This window comes from Hyla sarda, chromosome 7 (assembly GCF_029499605.1).
Source record: "Hyla sarda isolate aHylSar1 chromosome 7, aHylSar1.hap1, whole genome shotgun sequence".
Classification (NCBI taxonomy): Eukaryota; Metazoa; Chordata; class Amphibia; order Anura; family Hylidae; genus Hyla; species Hyla sarda.
The window spans coordinates 14432470-14454969 of record NC_079195.1 but is presented as its reverse complement, the minus strand read 5'-3'; the positions used below and the strand labels follow the sequence as shown (position 1 = coordinate 14454969).

At 45.3% G+C, this 22500-nt stretch overlaps 1 protein-coding gene across 20 annotated transcripts in view; it reads left to right on the top strand.

Annotated features, from left to right (window-relative positions):
- The window catches only part of TCF7L2 (transcription factor 7 like 2), a 304484-nt gene that overhangs the window by 247988 nt on the left and 33996 nt on the right, over window positions 1–22500 (top strand). For all 20 annotated transcript variants that reach the window (XM_056530841.1, XM_056530839.1, XM_056530842.1 and 17 more), the window contains one exon: window positions 19416–19502. In XM_056530841.1, coding sequence (XP_056386816.1) covers window positions 19416–19502 — 87 coding nt within the window. The remainder of the gene's footprint in view (window positions 1–19415; window positions 19503–22500) is intronic.

Genomic DNA, 22500 nt, shown 5'->3' with positions numbered 1-22500 from the left:
CCGTCAGCTGTACCTTTCCCTGTATATATTGGTCCCGTCAGCTGTATCTTTCCCTGTATATATTGCCCCGTCAGCTGTATCTTTCCCTGTATATATTGGCCCCGTCAGCTGTACCTTTCCCTGTATATATTGGCCCCGTCAGCTGTACCTTTCCCTGTATATATTGGCCCCGTCAGCTGTACCTTTCCCTGTATATATTGGCCCCGTCAGCTGTACCTTTCCCTGTATATATTGGTCCCGTCAGCTGTACCTTTCCCCTGTATATATTGGTCCCGTCAGCTGTACCTTTCCCTGTATATATTGGCCCCGTCAGCTGTACCTTTCCCTGTATATATTGGCCCCGTCAGCTGTACCTTTCCCCTGTATATATTGGCCCCGTCAGCTGTACCTTTCCCTGTATATATTGGTCCCGTCAGCTGTACCTTTCCCTGTATATATTGGTCCCGTCAGCTGCACCTTTCCCTGTATATATTGGCCCCGTCAGCTGTACCTTTCCCTGTATATATTGGCCCCGTCAGCTGTACCTTTCCCTGTATATATTGGCCCCGTCAGCTGTACCTTTCCCTGTATATATTGGTCCCGTCAGCTGTACCTTTCCCTGTATATATTGGCCCCATCAGCTGTACCTTTCCCTGTATATATTGGCCCCGTCAGCTGTATCTTTCCCTGTATATATTGGTCCCGTAAGCTGCACCTTTCCCTGTATATATTGGCCCCGTCAGCTGTACCTTTCCCTGTATATATTGGCCCCGTCAGCTGTATCTTTCCCTGTATATATTGGTCCCGTCAGCTGTACCTTTCCCTGTATATATTGGTCCCGTCAGCTGTACCTTTCCCCTGTATATATTGGTCCCGTCAGCTGTACCTTTCCCTGTATATATTGGGCCCGTCAGCTGTACCTTTCCCTGTATATATTGGTCCCGTCAGCTGTACCTTCCCCTGTATATATTGGCCCCATCAGCTGTACCTTTCCCTGTATATATTGGTCCCGTCAGCTGTATCTTTCCCTGTATATATTGGTCCCGTCAGCTGTATCTTTCCCTGTATATATTGGTCCCGTCAGCTGTATCTTTCCCTGTATATATTGGTCCCGTCAGCTGTACCTTTCCCTGTATATATTGGTCCCGTCAGCTGTACCTTTCCCCTGTATATATTGGTCCCGTCAGCTGTACCTTTCCCTGTATATATTGGTCCCGTCAGCTGTATCTTTCCCTGTATATATTGGCCCCGTCAGCTGTATCTTTCCCTGTATATATTGGTCCCGTCAGCTGTATCTTTCCCTGTATATATTGGTCCCGTCAGCTGTACCTTTCCCTGTATATATTGGTCCCGTCAGCTGTACCTTTCCCTGTATATATTGGTCCCGTCAGCTGTACCTTTCCCCTGTATATATTGGTCCCGTCAGCTGTACCTTTCCCTGTATATATTGGTCCCGTCAGCTGTACCTTTCCCCTGTATATATTGGTCCCGTCAGCTGTATCTTTCCCTGTATATATTGGCCCCGTCAGCTGTATCTTTCCCTGTATATATTGGTCCCGTCAGCTGTACCTTTCCCTGTATATATTGGTCCCGTCAGCTGTACCTTTCCCTGTATATATTGGCCCCGTCAGCTGTACCCTTCCCTGTATATATTGGCCCCATCAGCTGTACCTTTCCCTGTATATATTGGCCTCGTCAGCTGTATCTTTCCCTGTATATATTGGTCCTGTCAGCTGTACCTTCCCCTGTATATATTGGTCCTGTCAGCTGTATCTTTCCCTGTATATATTGGTCCCGTCAGCTGTACCTTTCCCCTGTATATATTGGTCCCATCAGCTGTACCTTTCCCTGTATATATTGGTCCCGTCAGCTGTATCTTTCCCTGTATATATTGGTCCCGTCAGCTGTACCTTTCCCCTGTATATATTGGTCCCATCAGCTGTATCTTTCCCTGTATATATTGGTCCCGTCAGCTGTACCTTTCCCCTGTATATATTGGTCCCATCAGCTGTACCTTTCCCTGTATATATTGGTCCCGTCAGCTGTATCTTTCCCTGTATATATTGGTCCCGTCAGCTGTATCTTTCCCTGTATATATTGGTCCCGTCAGCTGTATCTTTCCCTGTATATATTGGTCCCATCAGCTGTACCTTTCCCTGTATATATTGGCCTCGTCAGCTGTATCTTTCCCTGTATATATTGGTCCTGTCAGCTGTACCTTCCCCTGTATATATTGGTCCTGTCAGCTGTATCTTTCCCTGTATATATTGGTCCCGTCAGCTGTACCTTTCCCCTGTATATATTGGTCCCATCAGCTGTACCTTTCCCTGTATATATTGGTCCCGTCAGCTGTATCTTTCCCTGTATATATTGGTCCCGTCAGCTGTACCTTTCCCCTGTATATATTGGTCCCATCAGCTGTATCTTTCCCTGTATATATTGGTCCCGTCAGCTGTACCTTTCCCCTGTATATATTGGTCCCATCAGCTGTACCTTTCCCTGTATATATTGGTCCCGTCAGCTGTATCTTTCCCTGTATATATTGGTCCCGTCAGCTGTACCTTTCCCCTGTATATATTGGTCCCATCAGCTGTATCTTTCCCTGTATATATTGGCCCCGTCAGCTGTACCTTTCCCTGTATATATTGGTCCCGTCAGCTGTACCTTTCCCTGTATATATTGGCCCCGTCAGCTGTATCTTTCCCTGTATATATTGGTCCCGTCAGCTGTACCTTTCCCCTGTATATATTGGTCCTGTCAGCTGTATCTTTCCCTGTATATATTGGCCCCGTCAGCTGTACCTTTCCCTGTATATATTGGCCCCGTCAGCTGTACCTTTCCCTGTATATATTGGTCCCGTCAGCTGTATCTTTCCCTGTATATATTGGTCCCGTCAGCTGTATCTTTCCCTGTATATATTGGCCCCGTCAGCTGTACCTTTCCCTGTATATATTGGTCCCGTCAGCTGTACCTTTCCCTGTATATATTGGTCCCGTCAGCTGTACCTTTCCCTGTATATATTGGTCCCGTCAGCTGTATCTTTCCCTGTATATATTGGCCCCGTCAGCTGTACCTTTCCCTGTATATATTGGTCCCGTCAGCTGTACCTTTCCCTGTATATATTGGTCCCGTCAGCTGTACCTTTCCCTGTATATATTGGTCCCGTCAGCTGTATCTTTCCCTGTATATATTGGTCCCGTCAGCTGTATCTTTCCCTGTATATATTGGTCCCGTCAGCTGTATCTTTCCCTGTATATATTGGTCCCGTCAGCTGTACCTTTCCCTGTATATATTGGTCCCGTCAGCTGTACCTTTCTCTGTATATATTGGTCCCGTCAGCTGTACCTTTCCCTGTATATATTGGCCCCGTCAGCTGTACCTTTCCCTGTATATATTGGCCCCGTCAGCTGTATCTTTCCCTGTATATATTGGTCCCGTCAGCTGTACCTTTCCCTGTATATATTGGTCCCGTCAGCTGTACCTTTCCCTGTATATATTGGTCCCGTCAGCTGTACCTTTCTCTGTATATATTGGTCCCGTCAGCTGTACCTTTCCCTGTATATATTGGCCCCGTCAGCTGTACCTTTCCCTGTATATATTGGCCCCGTCAGCTGTACCTTTCCCTGTATATATTGGCCCCGTCAGCTGTATCTTTCCCTGTATATATTGGCCCCGTCAGCTGTACCTTTCCCTGTATATATTGGCCCCGTCAGCTGTACCTTTCCCTGTATATATTGGCCCCGTCAGCTGTATCTTTCCCTGTATATATTGGCCCCGTCAGCTGTACCTTTCCCTGTATATATTGGTCCCGTCAGCTGTATCTTTCCCTGTATATATTGGTCCCGTCAGCTGTACCTTTCCCTGTATATATTGGTCCTGTCAGCTGTACCTTTCCCTGTATATATTGGTCCTGTCAGCTGTACCTTCCCCTGTATATATTGGTCCTGTCAGCTGTATCTTTCCCTGTATATATTGGTCCTGTCAGCTGTATCTTTCCCTGTATATATTGGTCCTGTCAGCTGTACCTTTCCCTGTATATATTGGCCCCGTCAGCTGTACCTTTCCCTGTATATATTGGTCCCCGTCAGCTGTATCTTTCCCTGTATATATTGGCCCCGTCAGCTGTACCTTTCCCTGTATATATTGGCCCCGTCAGCTGTACCTTTCCCTGTATATATTGGTCCCGTCAGCTGTACCTTTCCCCTGTATATATTGGCCCCGTCAGCTGTACCTTTCCCTGTATATATTGGTCCCGTCAGCTGTATCTTTCCCTGTATATATTGGTCCCGTCAGCTGTACCTTTCCCTGTATATATTGGTCCCGTCAGCTGTACCTTTCCCTGTATATATTGGTCCCGTCAGCTGTATCTTTCCCTGTATATATTGGTCCCGTCAGCTGTACCTTTCCCTGTATATATTGGTCCCCGTCAGCTGTACCTTTCCCTGTATATATTGTCCCCGTCAGCTGTATCTTTCCCTGTATATATTGGTCCCGTCATCTGTACCTTTCCCCTGTATATATTGGTCCCGTCAGCTGTACCTTTCCCTGTATATATTGGCCCCGTCAGCTGTACCTTTCCCTGTATATATTGGCCCCGTCAGCTGTACCTTTCCCTGTATATATTGGTCCCGTCAGCTGTACCTTTCCCTGTATATATTGGCCCCGTCAGCTGTACCTTTCCCTGTATATATTGGTCCCGTCAGCTGTACCTTTCCCTGTATATATTGGCCCCGTCAGCTGTACCTTTCCCTGTATATATTGGTCCCGTCAGCTGTACCTTTCCCTGTATATATTGGTCCCGTCAGCTGTAGCTTTCCCTGTATATATTGGTCCCGTCAGCTGTACCTTTCCCTGTATATATTGGTCCCGTCAGCTGTATCTTTCCCTGTATATATTGGCCCCGTCAGCTGTACCTTTCCCTGTATATATTGGCCCCGTCAGCTGTACCTTTCCCTGTATATATTGGTCCCGTCAGCTGTACCTTTCCCTGTATATATTGGCCCCGTCAGCTGTACCTTTCCCTGTATATATTGGTCCCATCAGCTGTACCTTTCCCTGTATATATTGGCCCCGTCAGCTGTACCTTTCCCTGTATATATTGGTCCTGTCAGCTGTACCTTTCCCCTGTATATATTGGCCCCATCAGCTGTACCTTTCCCTGTATATATTGGCCCCCGTCAGCTGTACCTTTCCCTGTATATATTGGCCCCATCAGCTGTACCTTTCCCTGTATATATTGGCCCCCGTCAGCTGTACCTTTCCCTGTATATATTGGCCCCATCAGCTGTACCTTTCCCTGTATATATTGGCCCCATCAGCTGTACCTTTCCCTGTATATATTGGTCCCGTCAGCTGTATCTTTCCCCTGTATATATTGGCCTCGTCAGCTGTATCTTTCCCTGTATATATTGGTCCTGTCAGCTGTATCTTTCCCTGTATATATTGGCCCCGTCAGCTGTACCTTTCCCTGTATATATTGGTCCCGTCAGCTGTATCTTTCCCTGTATATATTGGTCCCGTCAGCTGTACCTTTCCCTGTATATATTGGCCCCGTCAGCTGTACCTTTCCCTGTATATATTGGTCCCGTAAGCTGCACCTTTCCCTGTATATATTGGCCCCGTCAGCTGTACCTTTCCCTGTATATATTGGCCCCGTCAGCTGTATCTTTCCCTGTATATATTGGTCCCGTCAGCTGTACCTTTCCCTGTATATATTGGTCCCGTCAGCTGTACCTTTCCCCTGTATATATTGGTCCCGTCAGCTGTACCTTTCCCTGTATATATTGGGCCCGTCAGCTGTACCTTTCCCTGTATATATTGGTCCCGTCAGCTGTACCTTCCCCTGTATATATTGGCCCCATCAGCTGTACCTTTCCCTGTATATATTGGTCCCGTCAGCTGTATCTTTCCCTGTATATATTGGTCCCGTCAGCTGTATCTTTCCCTGTATATATTGGTCCCGTCAGCTGTATCTTTCCCTGTATATATTGGTCCCGTCAGCTGTACCTTTCCCTGTATATATTGGTCCTGTCAGCTGTACCTTTCCCCTGTATATATTGGTCCCGTCAGCTGTACCTTTCCCTGTATATATTGGTCCCGTCAGCTGTACCTTTCCCCTGTATATATTGGTCCCGTCAGCTGTACCTTTCCCTGTATATATTGGTCCCGTCAGCTGTATCTTTCCCTGTATATATTGGCCCCGTCAGCTGTATCTTTCCCTGTATATATTGGTCCCGTCAGCTGTATCTTTCCCTGTATATATTGGTCCCGTCAGCTGTACCTTTCCCTGTATATATTGGTCCCGTCAGCTGTACCTTTCCCTGTATATATTGGTCCCGTCAGCTGTACCTTTCCCCTGTATATATTGGTCCCGTCAGCTGTACCTTTCCCTGTATATATTGGTCCCGTCAGCTGTACCTTTCCCCTGTATATATTGGTCCCGTCAGCTGTATCTTTCCCTGTATATATTGGCCCCGTCAGCTGTATCTTTCCCTGTATATATTGGTCCCGTCAGCTGTACCTTTCCCTGTATATATTGGTCCCGTCAGCTGTACCTTTCCCTGTATATATTGGCCCCGTCAGCTGTACCTTTCCCTGTATATATTGGCCCCATCAGCTGTACCTTTCCCTGTATATATTGGCCTCGTCAGCTGTATCTTTCCCTGTATATATTGGTCCCGTCAGCTGTACCTTTCCCCTGTATATATTGGCCCCGTCAGCTGTATCTTTCCCTGTATATATTGGTCCCGTCAGCTGTACCTTTCCCTGTATATATTGGTCCCCATCAGCTGTACCTTTCCCTGTATATATTGGTCCCGTCAGCTGTATCTTTCCCTGTATATATTGGTCCCGTCAGCTGTACCTTTCCCTGTATATATTGGTCCCGTCAGCTGTATCTTTCCCTGTATATATTGGTCCCGTCAGCTGTACCTTTCCCTGTATATATTGGTCCCGTCAGCTGTATCTTTCCCTGTATATATTGGTCCCGTCAGCTGTACCTTTCCCTGTATATATTGGCCCCGTCAGCTGTACCTTTCCCTGTATATATTGGTCCCGTCAGCTGTATCTTTCCCTGTATATATTGGTCCCGTCAGCTGTACCTTTCCCTGTATATATTGGTCCCATCAGCTGTACCTTTCCCTGTATATATTGGTCCCGTCAGCTGTATCTTTCCCTGTATATATTGGTCCCGTCAGCTGTACCTTTCCCCTGTATATATTGGTCCCATCAGCTGTATCTTTCCCTGTATATATTGGTCCCGTCAGCTGTATCTTTCCCTGTATATATTGGTCCCGTCAGCTGTACCTTTCCCCTGTATATATTGGTCCCATCAGCTGTACCTTTCCCTGTATATATTGGTCCCGTCAGCTGTATCTTTCCCTGTATATATTGGTCCCGTCAGCTGTACCTTTCCCCTGTATATATTGGTCCCATCAGCTGTATCTTTCCCTGTATATATTGGCCCCGTCAGCTGTACCTTTCCCTGTATATATTGGTCCCGTCAGCTGTACCTTTCCCTGTATATATTGGCCCCGTCAGCTGTATCTTTCCCTGTATATATTGGTCCCGTCAGCTGTATCTTTCCCTGTATATATTGGTCCCGTCAGCTGTACCTTTCCCCTGTATATATTGTTCCTGTCAGCTGTATCTTTCCCTGTATATATTGGTCCCGTCAGCTGTACCTTTCCCTGTATATATTGGCCCCGTCAGCTGTACCTTTCCCTGTATATATTGGCCCCAGCAGCTGTACCTTTCCCTGTATATATTGGCCCCGTCAGCTGTACCTTTCCCTGTATATATTGGTCCCGTCAGCTGTATCTTTCCCTGTATATATTGGTCCCGTCAGCTGTACCTTTCCCTGTATATATTGGTCCCGTCAGCTGTATCTTTCCCTGTATATATTGGCCCCGTCAGCTGTATCTTTCCCTGTATATATTGGCCCCGTCAGCTGTACCTTTCCCTGTATATATTGGTCCCGTCAGCTGTATCTTTCCCTGTATATATTGGTCCCGTCAGCTGTATCTTTCCCTGTATATATTGGTCCCGTCAGCTGTACCTTTCCCTGTATATATTGGTCCCGTCAGCTGTACCTTTCTCTGTATATATTGGTCCCGTCAGCTGTACCTTTCCCTGTATATATTGGCCCCGTCAGCTGTACCTTTCCCTGTATATATTGGCCCCGTCAGCTGTACCTTTCCCTGTATATATTGGTCCTGTCAGCTGTACCTTTCCCTGTATATATTGGTCCTGTCAGCTGTACCTTTCCCTGTATATATTGGTCCTGTCAGCTGTACCTTTCCCTGTATATATTGGTCCTGTCAGCTGTACCTTCCCCTGTATATATTGGTCCTGTCAGCTGTATCTTTCCCTGTATATATTGGTCCTGTCAGCTGTATCTTTCCCTGTATATATTGGTCCTTTCAGCTGTACCTTTCCCTGTATATATTGGCCCCGTCAGCTGTACCTTTCCCTGTATATATTGGTCCCGTCAGCTGTATCTTTCCCTGTATATATTGGCCCCGTCAGCTGTACCTTTCCCTGTATATATTGGCCCCGTCAGCTGTACCTTTCCCTGTATATATTGGCCCCGTCAGCTGTACCTTTCCCTGTATATATTGGTCCCGTCAGCTGTACCTTTCCCCTGTATATATTGGCCCCGTCAGCTGTACCTTTCCCTGTATATATTGGCCCCGTCAGCTGTACCTTTCCCTGTATATATTGGTCCCGTCAGCTGTATCTTTCCCTGTATATATTGGTCCCGTCAGCTGTACCTTTCCCTGTATATATTGGTCCCGTCAGCTGTATCTTTCCCTGTATATATTGGTCCCGTCAGCTGTACCTTTCCCTGTATATATTGGTCCCGTCAGCTGTACCTTTCCCTGTATATATTGTCCCCGTCAGCTGTATCTTTCCCTGTATATATTGGTCCCGTCATCTGTACCTTTCCCCTGTATATATTGGTCCCGTCAGCTGTACCTTTCCCTGTATATATTGGCCCCGTCAGCTGTACCTTTCCCTGTATATATTGGCCCCGTCAGCTGTATCTTTCCCTGTATATATTGGTCCCGTCAGCTGTATCTTTCCCCTGTATATATTGGTCCCGTCAGCTGTACCTTTCCCTGTATATATTGGCCCCGTCAGCTGTACCTTTCCCTGTATATATTGGTCCGGTCAGCTGTACCTTTCCCTGTATATATTGGCCCCGTCAGCTGTACCTTTCCCTGTATATATTGGTCCCGTCAGCTGTATCTTTCCCTGTATATATTGGCCCCGTCAGCTGTACCTTTCCCTGTATATATTGGTCCCGTCAGCTGTAGCTTTCCCTGTATATATTGGTCCCGTCAGCTGTACCTTTCCCTGTATATATTGGCCCCGTCAGCTGTACCTTTCCCTGTATATATTGGTCCCGTCAGCTGTACCTTTCCCTGTATATATTGGCCCCGTCAGCTGTACCTTTCCCTGTATATATTGGTCCCGTCAGCTGTACCTTTCCCTGTATATATTGGCCCCGTCAGCTGTACCTTTCCCTGTATATATTGGTCCTGTCAGCTGTACCTTTCCCCTGTATATATTGGCCCCATCAGCTGTACCTTTCCCTGTATATATTGGCCCCCGTCAGCTGTACCTTTCCCTGTATATATTGGCCCCATCAGCTGTACCTTTCCCTGTATATATTGGCCCCCGTCAGCTGTACCTTTCCCTGTATATATTGGCCCCATCAGCTGTACCTTTCCCTGTATATATTGGCCCCCGTCAGCTGTACCTTTCCCTGTATATATTGGTCCCGTCAGCTGTATCTTTCCCCTGTATATATTGGCCTCGTCAGCTGTATCTTTCCCTGTATATATTGGTCCTGTCAGCTGTATCTTTCCCTGTATATATTGGCCCCGTCAGCTGTACCTTTCCCTGTATATATTGGCCCCGTCAGCTGTACCTTTCCCTGTATATATTGGTCCCGTCAGCTGTATCTTTCCCTGTATATATTGGTCCCGTCAGCTGTACCTTTCCCTGTATATATTGGCCCCGTCAGCTGTACCTTTCCCTGTATATATTGGTCCCGTCAGCTGTACCTTTCCCTGTATATATTGGTCCCGTCAGCTGTATCTTTCCCCTGTATATATTGGTCCCGTCAGCTGTACCTTTCCCTGTATATATTGGTCCCATCAGCTGTATCTTTCCCTGTATATATTGGCCCCGTCAGCTGTATCTTTCCCTGTATATATTGGTCCCGTCAGCTGTACCTTTCCCTGTATATATTGGTCCCGTCAGCTGTACCTTTCCCTGTATATATTGGTCCCGTCAGCTGTACCTTTCCCTGTATATATTGGCCTCGTCAGCTGTATCTTTCCCTGTATATATTGGTCCCGTCAGCTGTACCTTTCCCTGTATATATTGGTCCCGTCAGCTGTATCTTTCCCTGTATATATTGGTCCCGTCAGCTGTACCTTTCCCTGTATATATTGGCCCCGTCAGCTGTACCTTTCCCTGTATATATTGGTCCCGTCAGCTGTACCTTTCCCTGTATATATTGGCCCCGTCAGCTGTACCTTTCCCTGTATATATTGGCCCCGTCAGCTGTACCTTTCCCTGTATATATTGGTCCCGTCAGCTGTACCTTTCCCCTGTATATATTGGCCCTGTCAGCTGTATCTTTCCCTGTATATATTGGTCCCGTCAGCTGTACCTTTCCCTGTATATATTGGTCCCGTCAGCTGTACCTTTCCCTGTATATATTGGCCTCGTCAGCTGTACCTTTCCCTGTATATATTGGCCCCGTCAGCTGTACCTTTCCTTGTATATATTGGTCCCGTCAGCTGTACCTTTCCCTGTATATATTGGCCCCATCAGCTGTACCTTTCCTTGTATATATTGGTCCCGTCAGCTGTACCTTTCCCTGTATATATTGGTCCCGTCAGCTGTATCTTTCCCTGTATATATTGGTCCCGTCAGCTGTACCTTTCCCTGTATATATTGGCCCCGTCAGCTGTACCTTTCCCTGTATATATTGGCCCCGTCAGCTGTATCTTTCCCTGTATATATTGGTCCCGTCAGCTGTATCTTTCCCTGTATATATTGGTCCCATCAGCTGTATCTTTCCCTGTATATATTGGTCCCGTCAGCTGTACCTTTCCCCTGTATATATTGGTCCCGTCAGCTGTATCTTTCCCTGTATATATTGGTCCCGTCAGCTGTACCTTTCCCTGTATATATTGGCCCCGTCAGCTGTACCTTTCCCTGTATATATTGGCCCCGTCAGCTGTACCTTTCCCTGTATATATTGGTCCCGTCAGCTGTATCTTTCCCTGTATATATTGGTCCCGTCAGCTGTACCTTTCCCCTGTATATATTGGTCCCGTCAGCTGTATCTTTCCCTGTATATATTGGTCCCGTCAGCTGTACCTTTCCCTCTATATATTGGTCCCGTCAGCTGTATCTTTCCCTGTATATATTGGTCCCGTCAGCTGTATCTTTCCCCTGTATATATTGGTCCCGTCAGCTGTATCTTTCCCCTGTATATATTGGTCCCGTCAGCTGTACCTTTCCCTGTATATATTGGGCCCGTCAGCTGTATCTTTCCCTGTATATATTGGTCCCGTAAGCTGCACCTTTCCCTGTATATATTGGCCCCATCAGCTGTACCTTTCCCTGTATATATTGGCCCCGTCAGCTGTATCTTTCCCTGTATATATTGGTCCCGTCAGCTGTACCTTTCCCCTGTATATATTGGTCCCGTCAGCTGTACCTTTCCCTGTATATATTGGTCCCGTCAGCTGTATCTTTCCCTGTATATATTGGTCCTGTCAGCTGTATCTTTCCCTGTATATATTGGTCCCGTCAGCTGTACCTTTCCCTGTATATATTGGTCCCGTCAGCTGTACCTTTCCCTGTATATATTGGCCCCGTCAGCTGTACCTTTCCCTGTATATATTGGTCCCGTCAGCTGTACCTTTCCCTGTATATATTGGTCCCGTCAGCTGTACCTTTCCCTGTATATATTGGCCCCGTCAGCTGTACCTTTCCCTGTATATATTGGTCCCGTCAGCTGTATCTTTCCCCTGTATATATTGGTCCCGTCAGCTGTACCTTTCCCTGTATATATTGTCCCCGTCAGCTGTATCTTTCCCTGTATATATTGGTCCCGTCAGCTGTACCTTTCCCTGTATATATTGGTCCTGTCAGCTGTACCTTTCCCTGTATATATTGGTCCCGTCAGCTGTACCTTTCCCCTGTATATATTGGTCCCGTCAGCTGTACCTTTCCCTGTATATATTGTCCCCGTCAGCTGTACCTTTCCCTGTATATATTGGCCCCGTCAGCTGTATCTTTCCCTGTATATATTGGCCCCGTCAGCTGTATCTTTCCCTGTATATATTGGCCCCGTCAGCTGTACCTTTCCCTGTATATATTGGTCCTGTCAGCTGTACCTTTCCCTGTATATATTGGTCCTGTCAGCTGTACCTTTCCCTGTATATATTGGTCCCGTCAGCTGTACCTTTCCCTGTATATATTGGTCCCGTCAGCTGTACCTTTCCCTGTATATATTGGTCCTGTCAGCTGTACCTTTCCCTGTATATATTGGTCCCGTCAGCTGTACCTTTCCCTGTATATATTGGCCCCGTCAGCTGTACCTTTCCCTGTATATATTGGTCCTGTCAGCTGTATCTTTCCCTGTATATATTGGTCCCGTCAGCTGTACCTTTCCCTGTATATATTGGTCCCATCAGCTGTACCTTTCCCTGTATATATTGTCCCCGTCAGCTGTACCTTTCCCCTGTATATATTGGTCCCGTCAGCTGTATCTTTCCCCTGTATATATTGGCCCCGTCAGCTGTACCTTTCCCTGTATATATTGTCCCCGTCAGCTGTACCTTTCCCCTGTATATATTGGTCCCGTCAGCTGTATCTTTCCCCTGTATATATTGGCCCCGTCAGCTGTACCTTTCCCTGTATATATTGGTCCCGTCAGCTGTACCTTTCCCTGTATATATTGGGCCCGTCAGCTGTACCTTTCCCTGTATATATTGGTCCCGTCAGCTGTACCTTTCCCTGTATATATTGGTCCCGTCAGCTGTACCTTTCCCTGTATATATTGGTCCCGTCAGCTGTACCTTTCCCTGTATATATTGGTCCCGTCAGCTGTACCTTTCCCTGTATATATTGGCCCCGTCAGCTGTATCTTTCCCTGTATATATTGGCCCCGTCAGCTGTATCTTTCCCTGTATATATTGGTCCTGTCAGCTGTACCTTTCCCTGTATATATTGGTCCTGTCAGCTGTACCTTTCCCTGTATATATTGGTCCCGTCAGCTGTACCTTTCCCTGTATATATTGCTCCCGTCAGCTGTACCTTTCCCTGTATATATTGGTCCCGTCAGCTGTACCTTTCCCTGTATATATTGCTCCCGTCAGCTGTACCTTTCCCTGTATATATTGGCCCCATCAGCTGTACCTTTCCCTGTATATATTGGTCCCGTCAGCTGTACCTTTCCCTGTATATATTGGTCCCGTCAGCTGTATCTTTCCCTGTATATAATGGCCCTTTGTCCTGTCCTCCCTATATTGCAGGGTTTATTAGATGTAATGGATGTATCCCAGGGCCTCTGTCCCTATATATATATATATATATATATATATATATATATATACATATATATATATATATATATATATATATATATATATATATTTTGGCTTTGTTCCCCCCCCCCCCCCCCCCTGTACTATGTCAGTTCTATGTGTTCGCACGATCAGCTCTATCTTCTACCTTATATGTATTGAATTGTATATTTGTTGGCCTTATATTTTTTATCCCATATTTACCTGTTTCATGTAATGAACCTACGGACCTTATTGTAAGTGTTGTCCCACCGTGTGGTACTTTTACACCGTATATCTGCATATATATATATATATATATATATATTTGTCCTACATGGCGTACTTCATGTATTGGCTCTGTTTGCTGTTGTTATTGTGCAGTCATCCCTCAACTTACAATGGCCTCAACGTACAATAGTTTCAACATACAATGGTCTTTTCTGGACCATTGTAAGTTGAAACCAGACTCAACATACAATGTTATGGACAGTCTAGATCTGTGAAACGTGTCAATGAACCGACCAATCAGAATGGGCATTCACTTGTAAATCCCCTTTATTACTGAAGCGTATGCACTGACTGGTGTCTGGTAGCGCCCCCTACAGTACAGGGTGGTACTACATGTTTTGTACTACTCTTTGGGCCAGGGTCAGCTGCTCCTTTGGACACCAAGTAAGGGCGGCTCCATTTGGGACACTGTGTACTGTATAGGACCCTGAAGAAGCTCCTGTCCTCTACATAAACCATTGTTTCTCAACCAGGGTACCTCCAGCTGTTGCAAAACTACAACTCCCAGCATGCCCGGACAGCCTTTGGCTGTCCGGGCATGCTGGGAGTTGCAGTTTGGCAACAGCTGGAGGCTCCCTGCTTGGGAAACACTGACATAGACCGTGATTTACAGCTCCCAGCAGATCTTTCTTACTTTTATATGGAAGGATTTGCTATATCTTTATTAATTATCTACTGATTTTTCTTTAATTCTTGCTTTTTCCTATTTTTGGATGATATTTTGGTGCCTATAGAACCAATTACCAGGTTTCCATAGAGTTATGGTCTCAACTTACAATGGTCTCAACATACAATGGTCGTCCTGGAACCAATTAATATTGTAACTTGAGGGAGCACTGTATATGTTGGCCCTTTTGTCTCTATACGTGCTGTATGCAGTAAACCTGAGGAGATTATGTCATATCTGGGTTCTATCTGAGGTGTACCCCCGCACCCCTTGTATATGTTGGCCTGACCATTGGCTCATTATATTTATCTGCCCATTTTACTGCCCTCCCTATAACTGGTGCATGCTGTGAACCTACGGAGCTTTTATACACTGCTCAAAAAATTAAGGGATCACTTAGACAACACAATGTAACTCCAAGTCACTGACACTTGTGTGAGATCCCACTGTCCACTCAGGAAGAACACTGATTGACAATCAATTTCACATGGAACAGACAACAGGTGGAAATTAAAGGCAATAAGCAAGACTCCCCCAATAAAGGAGTGGGTCTGCAGGTGGTGACAACAGACCACTTTTCAGTTCCCATGCTTCCTGGCTGATCTTTTGGTCACTTTTGAATGCTGGCGGTGCCTTCACTCTAGTGGTAGCATTAGACGGAGTCTACAACCCGGACAAGTGGCTCAGGTAGTGCAGCTCATCCAGGATGGCACATCAATGCGAGCTGTGGCAAGAAGGTTTGCTGTGTCTGTCAGCGTAGTGTCCAGAGCATGGAGGCGCTACCAGGAGACAGGCCAGTACATCAGGAGACGTGGAGGAGGCCATAGGAGGGCAACAACCCAGCAGCAGGACCTCTACCTCCGCCTTTGTGCAAGGAGGAGCAGGAGGAGTCCTGCAAAATGACCTCCAGCAGGCCACAAATGTGCATGTGTCCACTCAAACGATCAGAAACAGACTCCATGAGGGTGGTATGAGGGCCCGACATCCACAGGTGGGGGTTGTGCTTACAGCCTAACACCGTGCAGGACGTTTGGCATTTGCCAGAGAACACCAAGATTGGCAAATTCGCCACTGGTGCCCTGTGCTCTTCACAGATGAAAGCAGGTTCACACTGAGCACATGTGACAGAGTCTGGAGACACCGTAGAAAACGTTCTGCTGCCTGCAACATCCTCCAGCATGATCAGTTAGGCGGTGGGTCAGTAATGGTGTGGCATTTCTTTGGTGGGCCGCACAGCCCTCCATGTACTTGCCAGAGGTAGCCTGACTGCCATTAGGTACTGAGATGAGATCCTCAGACCCCTTGTGAGACCATATGCTGGTGCGGTTGGCCCTGGGTTCCTCCTAATACAAGATAATGCTAGACCTCATGTGGCTGGAGTGTGTCAGCAGTTCCTACAAGAGGAAGGCATTGATGCTATGGACTGGCCGCCCGTCCCCCTGAATCCGATCTTGGACATCTCGCTCCATCCACCACAGACTGTCCAGGAGTTGGCGGATGCTTTAGTCCAGGTCTGGGAGGACATCCCTCAGGAGACCATCCTCCACCTCATCAGGAGCATGCCCAGGCGTTGTAGGGAGGTCATACGGGCACGTGGAGGCCACACACACTACTGAGCCTCATTGGGACTTGTATTAAGGACATTACATAAAGTTGGATCAGCCTGTAGTGGGGTTTTCCACTGTGATTTTGAGTGTGACTCCATATCCAGACCTCCAGGGGTTGATACATTTGATTTCCATTGATAATTTTTGTGTCATTTTGTCGTCAGCGCATTCAACTATGTAAAGACAAAAGTATTTCATACGATTAGTTCATTCATTCAGATCTAGGATGTGTTATCTTAGTGTTCCCTTTTAATTTTTTAGCAGTGTATGTTGTTACTACCAGCTGACCTGCTTGTGACTTATCAGGGTCCTATCTGAGGTGCACCCTGCTCCCCTTGTATATGTTGGTGCTACCAGATGGTAGGTCCTGTTTGCTCCATACCTGATGCATGCAGTAACCCTGCCGAGCTTGTGGCATATTGGGGTCCTATCTGAGGTGCACCCCCACTTCCCTTGTATATGTTGGTGCTATCAGTGGCTCCCCATATATTTGTCGGGCCCGTTTGCCCTATACCTGATGCATGCAGTGACCTTGTGGCATTGGGTTCTATTTTAGGGGTTTGCCCCAATCCCTTTGTATATGTTGGTGCTATCAGCTGGTAGGTCTTGTTTACAGTAAACCTGAGGAGATTATGGCATATCTGGGTTCTATCTGAGGTGTACCCCGCTCCTCTTATATATGTTGGCCCGATTATTGGCTCATTATATTATATTTGTAAATATATATATATATTTGCACGTTTTACTGCCCTTCCTATAACTGGTGCATGCTGTGAACCTACGGAGTTTTTATATGTTGGTGCTACCAGCCGGTAGGTCCTGTTTGCCCTATACCTGTTGTATGCAGTGAACCTGCAGAGACTGTGACATATGGGGGTGCTATCTGAGGTGCACCCCCGCTTCCCTTGTATATGTTGGTGCTATCAGCTCCCCCATATATTTATTCCCCCTTTATGCCCTATACCTGATGCATGCAGTGAACCTGCGGAGCCTGTGACATATGGGGGTGCTATCTGAGGTGCACCCTCGCTTCCCTTGTATATGTTGGTGCTATCAGCTCCCCCATATATTTATCGGCCCTTTTTACCCTATACCTGATGCATGCAGTGAACCTGCGGAGCCTGTGACATATGGGGGTTCTATCTGAGGTGCACCCCCGCTTCTCTTGTATATGTTGGTGCTATCAGCTCCTTTATATACTTATCGGCCCTTTTTACCCTATACCTGATGCATGTAGTGAACCTGCGGAGCCTGTGGCATATTTGGGTTCTATCTGAGGTGCACCCCCGCTTCTCTTGTATATGTTGGTGCTATCAGCTCCTTTATATACTTATCAGCCCTTTTTACCCTATCCCTGATGCATGCAGTGAACCTGCGGAGCCTGTGACATATGGGGGTTCTATCTGAGGTGCACCCCCATCTTCCCTTGTTTATGTTGGTGCTATCAGCTCCTTTATATACTTATCAGCCCTTTTTACCCTATCCCTGATGCATGCAGTGAACCTGCGGAGCCTGTGACATATGGGGGTTCTATCTGAGGTGCACCCCCGCTTCCCTTGTATATGTTGGTGCTATCAGCTCCCCCATATATTTATCGGCCCTTTTTACCCTATCCCTGATGCATGCAGTGAACCTGCGGAGCCTGTGACATATGGGGGTTCTATCTGAGGTGCACCCCCGCTTCCCTTGTATATGTTGGTGCTATCAGCTCCCCTTATATACTTATCAGCCCTTTTTACCCTATACCTGATGCATGCAGTGAACCTGCGGAGCCTGTGACGTATGGGGTTTTTATCTGAGGTGCACCCCCGCTTCCCTTGTATATGTTGGTGCTATCAGCTCCTTTATATACTTATCGGCCCTTTTTACCCTATCCCTGATGCATGCAGTGAACCTGCGGAGCCTGTGACATATGGGGGTTCTATCTGAGGTGCACCCCCCTTCCCTTGTATATGTTGGTGCTATCAGCTCCCCCATATATTTATCGGCCCTTTTTACCCTATCCCTGATGCATGCAGTGAACCTGCAGAGCTTGTGACATATGGGGGTTCTATCTGAGGTGCACCCCCGCTTCCCTTGTATATGTTGGTGCTATCAGCTCCCCTTATATACTTATAAGCCCTTTTTACCCTATACCTGATGCATGCAGTGAACCTGCGGAGCCTGTGACATATGGGGGTTCTATCTGAGGTGCACCCCCGCTTCCCTTGTATATGTTGGTGCTATCAGCTCCCCTTATATACTTATCAGCCCTTTTTACCCTATCCCTGATGTATGCAGTGAACCTGCGGAGCCTGTGACATATGGGGGTTCTATCTGAGGTGCACCCCCGCTTCCCTTGTATATGTTGGTGCTATCAGCTCCTTTATATACTTATTGGCCCTTTTTACCCTATACCTGATGCATGCAGTGAACCTGCAGAGCCTGTGACATATGGGGGTTCTATCTGAGGTGCACCCCCGCGGCAGCGGGGGTGCACCTCAGATAGAACCCCCATATGTCACAGGCTCCGCAGGTTCCCTTCTGGAATTTCTCACCCGAGTAGATGGAACAGGTTGCATAAATATGACAAAAAAATCAAGCTCCTCACCTCCTCCCCCCGATCCCCTCGTAGTCATTACACAGTCTCTGTCTTCTTGCAGTTAAGGGACCAATAATTTATTCAGAGATGACGGAGTCTTTCTGCAGATGTCCCCCAGTGCCGCTTGTTGTAATAATTAATTATTGTAACGCGCGGTGACTGGCGATTGGTTGCCCACAAGTATTTGGGGGACTTTCCCCCGGTAAATCTTGTCAACTCTCATTAACGTGACAAAAGGCTACAAATTAAGATCTGTTAATTTAATGTTTTCTCACCAAGATCTAAATAGCGGAAGGGACCCAGAGCGCGGCTGAACGCCTTTGATTCCCTGCACTTTATTTTGGTATAAATTTCCATTCATTATTATTTTCTTTGCCTGCGTAGCCCTCAATTAGTGTGATGGCTCCATTAAAGAAGCAAAGGCTTCGCCTTTAATTATCACAACAAAACACCTCGCGCCGGCCCGGAGAGGGGCCCCGTATTGACATAAGCCGAGGTTAGAAAATTTAATTAGCTGCCCGTATCAAATTTATGGCATTCATATTGTCGTCTTTGATCTGCGCCGTACAATCCCCAAGATTTTGGTCTTGATTAAATGAGAATGCCGGAATTTTATTTATTTATTTATACCTATTATACTCAATTTCAACACTTTTTCTTTTTGTCTTCCCCCCCCCCCCCCCCTTCCTTCCAAGGCAAGGTCAGCCGGTGTACCCAATCACAACAGGGGGCTTCCGACATCCCTACCCCACAGCTCTTACAGTCAATGCTTCCATGTCAAGGTGAGTCACAAAAATGGGCCCTGAGTTATTAGGGCCCGAATGTAACTTCTACCAACTGTAAAATTGGCCAAACGCAACATAAACCCATTCCATGTGCCAGTGTTTCCCGACCAGGGGGCCTCCATCTGTTGCAAAACTACAACTCCCAGCATGCCCGGACAGCCTTTGGCTGTCCGGGCATGCTGGGAGTTGTAGTTTTGCAGCAGCTGAAGTCACCCTGGTTGGGAAACACTGCCGTATGCAGATCTAAGAATGGTATCCATTATGTTGTATTGAGTTTTGCAATATTTCATATCATTTGTTGCATTATTTCATATAATTTGTTGCACTATTTTATATAATTTGTTGCAATATTTCATATAATTTGTTGCAATATTTCATATAATTTGTTGCACTATTTTATATCATTTGTTACATTATTTCATATAATTTGTTGCAATATTTCATATAATTTGTTGCACTATTTTATATAATTTGTTGCATTATTTCATATAATTTGTTGCAATATTTCATATAATTTGTTGCACTATTTTATATAATTTGTTGCAATATTTTATACAATGTGTTGCAACTAGAGATGAGCGAACTTACAGTAAATTTGATTCGTCACGAACTTCTCTGCTCGGCAGTTGATGACTTATCCTGCATAAATTAGTTCAGCTTTCAGGTGCTCCCGTGGGCTGGAAAAGGTGGATACAGTCCTAGGAGACTCTTTCCTAGGACTGTGCCCACCGGAGCACCTGAAGGCTGAACTAATTTATGCAGGATAAGTCATCAACTGCCGAGCCGAGAAGTTTGTGACGAATCGAATTTACTGTAAGTTCGCTCATCTCTAGCTGCAACGTATCACATAATTTGTTGCAGTATTTCATATAGTGCGTTGAAATATTTTATATAGGTTGCAATTAGAGATGAGCGAACTTGATTGGTCACGAACTTCTCGGCTTGGCAGTTGATAACTTTTCCTGCATGAATTAGTTCAGCTTTCCGGTGCTCCGGTGGGCTGGAAAAGGTGGATACAGTCCTAGGAGACTCTTTCCTAGGAATGTATCCACCTTTTCCAGCCCACCGTAGCACCGGAAAGCTGAACTAATTTATGCAGGAAAAGTCAGCAACCGCCGAGCCGAGAAGTTTGTGACGAATCGAATTTACTGTAAGTTCGCTCATCTCTAGTTGCAATAGCTCTTAAAATGCATTGCCGTTATTTCGGAAATGTTGCAATATTTAAAATACCATGTTGCAGTGTTACCTAATATGTTGCAATATTTAATATGATGTATTGAGATCCCTCATATTGCAATGCTCAATATATTATATTGCAATGTTTCATGGGACGTGTTGCAATAGTTCTTATAACGCATTGCAATAGTTTGTATGTACGTTGCAATATTTATTGTATTGTTGTTTCAATGTTTACGATGTATGGTGAAATATTATGTTATATATTTAAAGGGGTATTCGGGGAAAAATCTTATTTATTTATTTTTTTTTTTACATATCAACTGGCTCCAGAAAGTTTAACAGATTTGTAAATTACTTCTATTAAAAAAAAAAAAATCTTAATCCTTTCAGTACTTATGAGCTGCTGAAGTTGAGTAGTTCTTTTCTGCCTAAGTGCTCTCTGATGACACCTGTCTCGGGAACTGTCCAGAGTAGAAGCAAATCCCCATAGCAAACCTCTTCTACTCTGTACAGTTCCCTAGACAAGCAGAGGTGTCAGCAGAGAGCACTGTTGCCAGACAGAAAAGAACAACTCAACTTCAGCAGCTGATAATTATTGGAAGGATTTAGATTTTTATAATAGAAGCAATTTACAAATCTGTTTAACTTTCTGGAGCCAGTTTATATAATAAAAATAAAAAAAGTGTTTTTCTGGATTAGGTTGCAATATTTAGTATATTTTGTTGTGATATTTTAATGATTTTGTTGCAATGTTTTACATATTAGTTAGTTATTTTTCATTGAACGTGTTGCAATATTTTATATATTATGTTACAATATTATTTTATAACATCCCTCAATGTCATAGATCAAATCTCACATTATAAGAAATGATTGTTATTGTGCGACAATGTCTGATATCCCAATGGGAGGGAGAAGCGGGGAGAGGGTGGCATTGTAGCAATGGTGACACCTTCAGGTCATGACGTGAATTACACTTCGTAAGGATGAGAAAGTGTTATGCATAATTATAGTGTATTTAGTGCATTGGTTTAAAAAGTACTCAAGATCAGTGTTTTCCAACCTGTAGCTCTCCAGCTGTTGCAAAACTACAACTCCCATCATGCCCTGACAGCCTTTGTAGAGTAGTATTAGAAGCATCTGACAGGGGGGGGGGGGTTGGAAATCTTTGTAATTAGATTAATACCATCTATTCTGATTTGCATTATGTCGATCCAGTCTAAGGATGACTCCTTTAGTCATGTGACCAGCATTTGTTGCGCTTTAAAAGTTGCAGTATTTTTATATACCGGTATATATAGTTTTATTGGTTTCCTCTGTTGCACAGCTATACAATCCCTATAAAACATTTGATAGATGTCTGTACGATATTCACAATAACCCCTGATCACATTTACACTGAAATACTTTTTAATGTGTATTTTGATGCCAATTCAGTGTGAAAATTTGAGGCTCCTTTCATTTGAGTGGGAGAAATCAGTGTGGAAATGCGCGTGAAAGTGTCAGGTCCTTCTTCACACACATTGTTCTGCAGCTTGTACAGCGTAAGGCTAAAAACTCACACAACTTGTGAACTATCAGGATGCAGTGTTACTTATTTATGGAAGTCACACAGAAAAAAATGATGATTTTGGATGTAGAATAGATGGGGATTCCCTGTCCAAATCAACACAGATTTTTACCGCACAAGCATGTGCACAATTTATAAAACTCATGTACATGTAAAAAATATAACACTAATAATATGTGCAAAAAATATATAAAAATAATAATAATAATATATATATATAACACTAATAATATGTGCAAAAAATAT